Consider the following 10,348-nt stretch of genomic DNA (forward strand, 5'->3'; position numbering starts at 1 on the left):
AGCCTTTCCCACCCTGTGTGGTACGTTTCTCTTGGGTTACTGCTAACCATATGCAGTACTTTGCATTTGTCAATGTTAAACTTCAGTTGCCACTTCTCAGCCCATCTGTCTAACTTTTCTAGATCCTGTTGTTCCTTTGTATCATCTGCAAACTTGGACATTAAGCCTGATATACATTCATCGGTATCAGGGCTCCCACGCTTGGGTTTTTCCACCCTGGGTTTTTTGATTGTCATCTGGGTTGATAGGTTTTTTTTCACAAAAATATCTCATTATCTGGGTTTTTTCGGTAATTTTTAATTTTTAGTCAAAATTTATTTTTATTTCTTGTAAATACAATAAAATTTAATACATTTAATAACAGTTTACAATTTTCTTAATAGTATATTCTAATAATACTGATCATAATTTGTAATATCTCAAGTGCTTGTACAAAATACTACAAATGTAAAACGATTTCAAAGTTTTCGCAGGGTTCTACACTATGGTTTTCGTTCGTGTTACTAACATGTGTGCGCAGCCTATTGAGCAGGTGGAAGGCGGTCTTTACTGCACAGTCTTTTGTGATCGTTCGTGGTATTATTGCATTATTTTGTGTGATTTTTACATTTATGTGTGTACTACATACAGTGATATAATAAATTTAAATTGTAGTGACTATTTCTATTTTATGTTAATGGATTAGTGCTTTATTTTTTATTTTATAGAACATTTTTAAATAAGATAACTGCTAACTAGCCATACCCACAAATTGCCCACAATGTCTGAAACTTGTTCCCCACAGAGAAAGATGAGTAAACGGTGGTATACTCAAAATTTTAGAAATGAATGGTTAGAAGATCCGGAATTAAAGGATTGGTTGAAAGAAGACAGTAATGAAAAAGGTGTGTCTTAATGTATTTGTTGGGAAATGAAATTAAAGAATGCCAATAAATCGATGTTACTAGCGCATAAAAATATAGTTAAACATAGAAAAAGTGCAAATATTGCTAAGACAAGTTCAACGTTAGACACGTTCTTCACAAAAAGTAAACCTACGGAGAATGAAGAATTAGCAAAGGCAGAGTTAACAATTGCTGCACTCATTTCTGAGCATAATATTCCATTTGCGCAATGTGATCACCTTATAGAAGCATGTAAGAAAGCATTTCATGATAGCAATATTGCAAAACAAGTTCAGATGAAGGCGACTAAAGTCTCTTATCTTATACAAGATGGCATAGCCTATCATGAAAAAATATACATTTCTAACATATGCCGAAACAACAAGTTTTCAATGATAATAGATGAAAGTACAGATTTATCTTTATCGCAAGTTCTAGCTGTTGTTGTCAGATATTTTGATATTCAAAAACTTGATGTTGTAGAAGTGTTACTTGACACTGTGTCGAAAATGGTACTTCAGAAGGGCTTTATCAAGCTGTAAAAGATCTTTTCATAGAAATAAACATTCAAATAAGTAATGTTGTTGGCTTTGGAAGTGATAATTGTGCCACTATAATGGGTACTAAGAGTGGGTTCTAGTCATTGCTAAAAAAGGATGTACCATCAGTATTTATAATGGGATGTGTTTGCCATTCTTTTGCATTATGTGCTAGTCATTCAGTCAAGGTACTACCATCATATCTAGAAATATTTATAAAAAATATCTCTTGTTATTTTTCCCGTAGTAGTAAAAGATTAAACGAGTTCAAAATGATTTAAGATGTTGTAGATACTGCTAAGCATAAAATCCCCAAATTAGCACAAACACGTTGGTTATCCGTTGGTGGGATGCGTTAGTTCTTTATTTTCAGTCTCAATCAAAAATTGACAAAATCAATGGTGGAGGGAATATTTACAATACTATGATCACCAAAGGAACCAAGCATATGTTGTTGTTTTTAGGATATGTACTGGAGAAAATAAACTGCCTGAATATTGAATTTCAATCTGAGCATTTCAGATTGCACTTACTTCATTCAATGGTTTCAATTGAGTATAAAAATATTCTTAGTGTTTTCATAAAAGAAGAAGTCATTACTTCGTGCAAGCTGGTTGAAATTGATCCAAGCAATGCAATAAATCATAAGCCTTTGAATAAAATATATTTGGGAGGCCGTTGTATGGCCTTATTAAATTCAACACCACTTGGTGACAGTGTAAAGAGGTTTAAAAATGATTGTTTAAAATTTCTTGTTGAACTTTGTATGGAAATCAGAAAAAGATTTCCTCTAAATGACGATGGAATTATTGCCAGTCTCAATGTTCTTGAACTAGTAGTGATACATGATCGTGTCAACTCGCCATCCTCAATTTTCCATTTAGCAATGCAGTTCCCTCACCTTGTTTCTGAAGACAAAATAGATCTTCTAGATGATGAATGGAGATCATTTCGTTTGTAAGATCTCTCTTACAAAACCATCCCTGAGTTTTGGTATCTGCTACGTAATGTAAAAGATGGCTTTAATAATTCTAAATATAACATTTTATCTAACTATTTTACCTCACTCTTTGGCAAGCGTAGAAAGCATCTTCTCCCAAGTAAACCATATAAAAACAAAAGCCACAAACTCCCTTAAACCAGAAACAGAAAGATTGACTAATGGCAAAACAAGCGATAAATAGATCTAATCAAAATTGCTATACATGGAAATCTAAATCAGAATTGGTAAAAGAAGTCATACAAGGAACTTGACATAAAAGAACGTTTGAAAAAAATGAAAGAACTTCAAAAAATAAATGTGGAGGGAACTGAATGGGATGAAAATTCTGATTACAATTAAATAAAAGATATTTATGCATGGTAAGTTTTATCTTATTTGTGTTGCTATACTATATGATGAAAACTAGGTTTTTTTTGGGTTTATGTAAGTTGCAATCTAGGTTTTTTTAAAATTTGTGAATGGGAGCCCTGATCGGTATCACTGATAAATACACAAAACAATATTAGGCCCAGCACCGGACCCTGGGGGTTAGAACACTGTGAATATTTTTTAAAATGAAAATCAATGGAAAAAAATTTAAAAATGGTGAGCTTATTGATAATGCTCTGCAAAAAGATTTTAACAGGAAAAAGAAAAATGGAGACAAATTTTAAAAATAATTTTAGGCACAATTTTATTTTGTGCAAAAAAAATAACCTTGCATTAAGAGGTTCAAATGAAGTCATGGTAATCTAAAAGCTGGAATATTTCTTAATATTATGGAACTCGTAAATCATTATAATATAGAATTATCGGAACAAATTTCACATCATCAAAAAGGATGAGTAAATTATTTATCATATGAAATTCAAGATGAATTTATATGTTTAATTGGGAATGAAATTTGAAGTGCTGTTATTTCCAAAATTAAAAGGGCCTAAATACATTTCCTTATTATTTGATTTTACTCCCAACTTGTTTCATCATGAAAAAATGTCATAAATAATCAGATATGTAAAATATTGATGGAAAAGTTTCAATAAAAGAAAGTTTTATTGAGTTCTTAGAAAGTAAAGATAACACTGGCATTGGATTAGCAACAGAAATTCTTACAAAATTAGAAAAAGATGGACCATTAATAACAGTAGTCCATGTGGAGCAGTGTCCATTTATTACCACACTCTACCATCTCCCACTCAACCATCCCTTTATCCATTGTAGATTACAGCTATCAGGTATGTGCAATGGCAAGTTTGTAATCTCTGTTGAGTTTACACGTTTGGTGGGGAGGGAGGGAAACCTTCGGTACAACTTCCATCAAAAAAGGAAAAAATAAAACATCTCATGTATTGAATCGTGTGGAATTTGTGAAGGCATTTAATACAGAACAGAGCAACAGATGTTATTCTAAGAAATCTACAGCTACAAAATTGATGTGCAATTCTGTAAAGCAAACCCTTTTAATCAGCCTAGCATTCAGTTAAAAGTGGACAGTGTGGGAGCTGTGGATGATATGACAACACACAGGGCTGACACAGGCTGAGGAGGATATTTAGAGCTGTTCTTCATTAACACAGTTAACTTGACCAACTAAACCATCTACAGATGCAAAAATGCTAACATCTCCCATAATGTTCCCCTTTGGCCCAGTGATATCACTGCTAGAAACAGCAAAATTTCTTCTTCTTTTTCAATATGATGAACATTAAATAGCCCTGATAGGATGGCAGTCAGTTTCAGACAACTCTCTCATCTTCTCTGACATGATCATTACAACATCTGTAATGCAACGTGTAATGCAATCCTTTTAAAAAAAAGGATGAATAATCCTTTTATATTCATATCCAGAATAATTGCTATTCTGGATATGTCTATTTATGCACATAAGGTGCCGGATCACTTTTATCTGACTGGCCTAAAATTATTTCCTTTCAAATACTCATACCCACGTAAAACTGAACTTCAAATTTAAAGTATAACATTTTTCTCAATAATTATTTAAAAAAACATTAGAACTTACACCGCTTTCCTCTTTCATATGTGACAAGTTTATGTTTTGCAAGTTCTGATAAATGCTTCCAACATCCACACTTCAGATTTGCAATAGCACTAACTAGTGATGCAGGAACAAGTTCATGATTTCTCATTCCCATTTCAACCTGCAACACAAAAAATAGAATTTATAAATATCAGAATAAATAAAATAAATATCATTAAATAAATAATTATGTACAGGGTGTTTCAATTAAAATGCACCAGGGTCTATCTCACCAATTTTTAGGTTTAGACTATTTGTCACCTGAACCTTTTTGTCATATTTGGGTTGAAATTTTTGAATTTCATGTTATAATTGAACTAAACATTACTGTTTAGATTTCACAGTTTTTAAATTAAAATTTTGTCTAATCAACTGCTTTTTTTTCTCAATGAGAAAGGGGTTCCTTGTCCTTAGTTTATATACAAGGGCAATTATTTGTCATATCCCCTCTTGCAATAATAACAGAGGAAAGAACATTGAAAAGAATTACTTATAAAAATTCAGAGTAGAAAACAGCAATTTCATGAAAAGAAAGTTTAAGGAGAAAAAATGTGCAATAATAAATTCATTATCAGGAAATAAATAATAAATGAAATGGGAATGGATATTTCAGTGATTAACTTTACACTTTTGGCAGTTTATCAAAGACCAGTTATCAGTAATGTTCAACAACACTTCATGGCTGCTGTTGTTATTTCCACCAATTTACTCCAATAATACCTTTGGTTCCCAGTATAGTTATTAACAAGGGGAGATGTATGTGATTATGCCTTCTGATAAAGTATTCCTTAAATGAAACTGTGTGTGTGTGTGTGTGTGTGTGTGTGTGTGTGAGAGAGAGAGAGAGAGAGAGAGAGAGAGAGAGAGAGAGAGACCATAAAGGTTGTTATTGGGTTTAATGACACAAGGGCTACTGAGGCCAAATTGTGTCTATTCATTGTTTAATTGCATGACCATAAAGGAAAAACGTGCATATATGTACATATTCCACAGAGCTTCCAACATCATAAACTGACATAGTAGAGTATTCAAACACAAGGGTACAGCAGCACACATTTATTTGAGATGGCAATGAATCCACATAATTGCCAGCTAACTATGATGATGATCTTGTTTCTCATCTTATCTGATTGCATGTAGCCCACCTAGTGCAGAGCACAGAGAGAAAATTTATTTTTATACATATACACGGGGTATTTCAATTAAAAAGCACGCGTGTCTACCTCACTTATTTTTAGGTTTAGGCTATTTTCATCTGAATCCTTTTTGTTGTTTGGACTGAAATTTTTCAATTTGTTATGAAAATTGAATTATGTATTACCATTTAGATTTTAAGATTTATAAATTAAAAGTCTGCTTGATTAATTGCTTTTATCTCAATGGGAAAGTTCTTACCATTTTCAGTTTTGTTTAAAAATGTCATTGCTATACTTCTGAAATGAATGTAAATCAATTGTATTGGAGGAAAAATGAAAACAAAAAATGGTTTTGTGAGGTCTGTTATCAGCACATGCACATTTGGCAGGTTGTGTTGCATCTCTATATGCTATGTCCATCATGTTACTATTATTATTTCCTTCTTCAATTAAAACGATTTACACTTTTTTACAGATGTACATTGACAATGCTTTTAGATCAAACCAAACACAAAAAACAAGTTTCCCACTGGGAAAAAAGCAGTTGATTAGGCAAATTTATAATTTAGAAATTGTAAAATTTATGTGGTAATACGAAGCGCAATTTTACCATGAAACACAAAAATTTCAGCTCACATATAACAATAAAGTTCCAAATGGCAAACAACTTAACCCTAGAAATAAGCAAGATGGATTTGTATATACATAGGAGGTTTCAATTAAAGGCACCAGTGAACTATTTCATCTATTTTCAAGTTTAGGCTATTTGTCTTCTGGATAATTATTGTAATATCTGGGCTGCATTTTTTCAATCTGCCTAATCAATTCCTTTTGTTCTCATGGCACAGTTGTTATCTAAAAATAAGGCACAGTTGTTATCTTGGTTTAGTCTAAAAATGTCATCAGTTTACTTCTGAAACAGATATAAACCAATTTTATTTTAAATGAAAATTTATTAAAGTGTAGTTAGTTGGAGTTGCTTGTTTGCTGTCCTAGACACCAAGTGATCTCTAGGCAGGAAACAACTTTCTAACTGAAAAAAATTCAGCAGTTTAGGCAAAATTAAAATTTTGAAACTGTAAAATCTAAATGATGGTACTTAGTTTAATTTTAACATCAAATTCAAAACTTTTAGACCAAATATGACAAGAATGGTAAAGAGAAGAAAGAGACTAAAGTTGAAAATAAGTGTGTTTGTGTGAGAAAGAAGACCCTGGTGCCTTTTAACACATTTGCAGCCAGAACATAAACTTGTGTCAAAACGAACTACAATTTTTGCACCTTAATACAAATATACATCCATTCAATTGCAGTCAATAAATGAACACTGTAAAAGAAAAGCCACAGGAAATGATCAACTGCTTGATAGCAAATTGGTTGAACCATGGGCTATTTGTATTATGGCTGGGATTTTGCTGTGTCAGTTGCACTGTCTAGAAAGGACTATAGCTGTATAAAGAACATATACATTTCATATGTTCTTTACTTATGTTGAAGTTATTTTATCTAATTTATTATTTTACACAAGAAAAGGTAAAATTTTTTTAGGTTTGCTGAATTTTAATTCTTCAGTTTGTGAGGCTGCTTTGGGATGCTGATGGTGGCTCTTCATCATCATTGTCCCCTTCACAAATATAAGTGGCACTGAATGTGATTGAAACACCCTGTGTGTTTGTGTGCTTGCACACACACTTGCAAAAGGGTTAAACATCTTTTCATGAAATAGCTGTTAACTCACATTTCAAAAGTTTATTTCTATCTCAGTGATTATGTATGCTACTTGACCAGGTCCTCAAATAATTACTGAGTAATTTGTGTAAAAAAAGTAAAGTGCAGCCATTATCAACCCACTGCAGGATGGAAGCCTCCTCAACAATTCATGTTGAGGGAAATGGACCATAATCTGCCACGCTGGTCCAGTGCGGGTTGGCAGATCGACCGTATTCAGCAGTCAGGGGCTTGAACCCCAGTCTACTCAAAGAGCGTGTGCTACTGCACTCCCGCTCCTGCTCACTCGGCTACGGAGGCCTTCCTGCAACTGGCTATTGTGTACAACTAATGGAGAGATTTGTCCTAAGTCCTGAAGCAATATGTTTCCCTATATAGATCAGGTTGGAGTAAACAAGCTGCTTTCCATGGCAGTCAAACTTCATTATTGTGACTGCGACTTAAGTAACAGTGTCTTTCACAGAATTCAACATAGCTTCAAATAATACACAGACTGAATAATATGCTAAAAAATTTTTGTGCATTATTTATAACTGACACAGATTTCAAGTGGTTACCAAGAACTTACAAGTTCTAGGTAACCACTAGTACACAGTAGAATTTCTTTGGGGAGAAATGTTAACCAGATATTTTTCTGAAGATTATATATATAATCTTCAGAAAAATACTGCAAGAAATCAGTTTAATGAGAATTTGCTAATATAGTCAGCATGATAAATAAAATGTGAATAAACTGTATTTTGGGTTTTGAAGGTTTATTCAGTTCAAAACCTTCCATAACACTATTACATTTCTTCTAATATGAAACAGAAAGACATTACTACCAGTTGTAAAGGTATATTAAATGCAAAAAGAAATAATTTCATTATGTGCAGTAAAAATGCATTTATTAAAATTGTTCTAAAAAGTCGAAGGGAATACAGAATTAAATTCTCTTCATGTGTGGTAAAACGACGAAAAATTAAAAGAAAAAAAAAAAAAAAAACACTGAAAACTAACTTACTATGCCTACGGGTTGTACTGTTTTCTCAAAAGAAAAAGTATGCTACAAACTTTCTGTTTTGATTTTGAGGATCACGGTGTCACAAAAGTTACGATTGTGCACAGCAGAAAGAAAAAAAATTTCGGTTTATACACCATTCGGTCGCTCAGGGTCAAATACTGGAACCACGGGAACTAAGGTATAGTTCTTGTGGTACCTTGTATTCGAACGTGCGCATGCATTAATCTACACCTGCAGGTCAACATTTGATTAATGTCGTGCCACCCTACAGCCACACGCAAACTGGTGTTTTGAAATCGCGGGATGGCCAGAATTTGTAGCTCTGTCGCTATCTCCCATGACACGACAAATTATATTTTATTTTAAAATAAAATGTAGACTCTCTTTAATTAGTACTGTTTACACACATGTACCATATTATAGCATTAAAAGAAGACAAACACTTATGCCGCAAGCAGTTCACGTTTTAAGCACCACTACTTTTAACTTTATCGCCCACGGTGTATCTTTGTAAAAATATATAAAAATCTGAATTCATAATTTCCCTAATAAACTTACAGCTGTAAGAACTCTGAAGTCATCTGATTTAAGATACCTCAACAAGGATACATTTAATTTTCCCATTTTATAAAAATAAAGTTAATAAAAACAACTTTCACATCACACAAACGTAACCTAACGTTGGCAACAGCTGAAAACGCAAGAAGCGACACCTGTCATTTAGAAACGGAATTATACCAAATTAGAGAAATATTGGTGAAAGAAGTAATGTTCAAGTTTTTTTGTTTTTTTTTATGTAAACCCAAAACACGAGAAGTATTAGAACCTATAGTACTTAGTACCGTGCTTGGGTTGGAGGTTGAGAAGACGAAAGAAGATATTTGTTGATAATGGACTTGAACTTCTGTAGACTGTAATTTTCAGAAAATACGTATTAAGGAAGGTTGTTCCAGAAAACGGCAGTTGAATGAATAAACGAGAAAGATGAAAAGTTGGTCTTGTGAGTTTGAAGTTGGACAGTAAATGGATGTTGGTGGCTGGTGGCGGCACGTGTTCGAATTGTTTTGAAAGAGAGAGCGGGAATTATAGAAGCCAATTCAGAAGAACAGTGCCCATGGAAGTATTTGTAGAAGAGGCATGCAGCAGAAATAGTACATCTATGAGAGACAGCGAGTGGAGAGACTCTGTTAAAGATGAATCATTAATTAACCTAACTGCCCTCTTCTGAATGGAATCAAGCAGCCTGAGAGAGGATTTGGGGGCACCACCCCAGATGTGGAAACAATATTCCATGGCAGTTAGTGCATTTGCATCATTTCTGTACATAACCAACTACACAAGTAGTTATAAATTGGCATCATTAAGTATATCTCATATTGTGAATACCTTCACAACGAGTTGTCATGATATTGCCCTAGCTCGAATAAGTAATGCTTCACCATAGGTGTTTCGGAGCTTATTGGCTCCTCATTAGTGAGTGGGCAGGTACCCTGGTGTTGCAAAGAAGACAACCCAGTTGCGAAATATAAATCCACAATATGAGAGATGCCTTATGGTGTGGAGTAATTTAGATTATGGTATAGTTTAGGACTTTATCCCTAAACTACGGTATAGTTTAAGGGATAAAGGGATGGTTGAGTAGGAGCAGATAAAGAGTAGTACTCAATGGACACTGCTCTTTGTGGGCTAATATTATTAGCGGAGTCACCCAGGGTTCGGTGTTGGCCCATTGTTGTTTTCTATATTTACAAATGCTAATGATGAAGGTATATCAGGCTTAATGTCCAAACGATGCGAAGGTTAGCAGGGCTGTTACGATAGTAATGACTGTATGCTAACGCAACAGGATCTAGAAAAGTTCGGAGGATGTGCTGAGAGGTGACAACTGAAGTTTAACGTTGACAAATTCAAAGTACTACAAATGGATAGCAGTAACCTCAGAGTAATGCACCAACTGTGTGGTACTACACTCAAGGTAGTGGAGAATGAAAAATACTTGTGGTAATTTAGCAGTCAGGTATGAAGTTTTCAGAGCAAT

General features: G+C 33.6%; 1 protein-coding gene across 1 annotated transcript in view; it reads right to left on the reverse strand.

Annotated features, from left to right (window-relative positions):
• RIOK2 (RIO kinase 2) overlaps positions 1 to 8,985 on the reverse strand; it is a 149,165-nt gene extending 140,180 nt beyond the window's left edge. The window contains exons 1-2 of the mRNA XM_090368538.1: positions 8,869 to 8,985; positions 4,426 to 4,564 (exon numbers count right to left, since the gene is read on the reverse strand). Of these exons, the coding sequence (XP_090224664.1) occupies positions 4,426 to 4,564; positions 8,869 to 8,934 (205 nt within the window). The 5' untranslated portion in view covers positions 8,935 to 8,985. The remainder of the gene's footprint in view (positions 1 to 4,425; positions 4,565 to 8,868) is intronic.
• Positions 8,986 to 10,348: the final 1,363 nt, after the last annotated feature.

Source organism: Mastigoproctus giganteus, chromosome 2 (genome assembly GCF_048544385.1).
Source record: "Mastigoproctus giganteus isolate SK-2022 chromosome 2, ASM4854438v1, whole genome shotgun sequence".
Lineage (NCBI taxonomy): Eukaryota > Metazoa > Arthropoda > Arachnida > Uropygi > Thelyphonidae > Mastigoproctus > Mastigoproctus giganteus.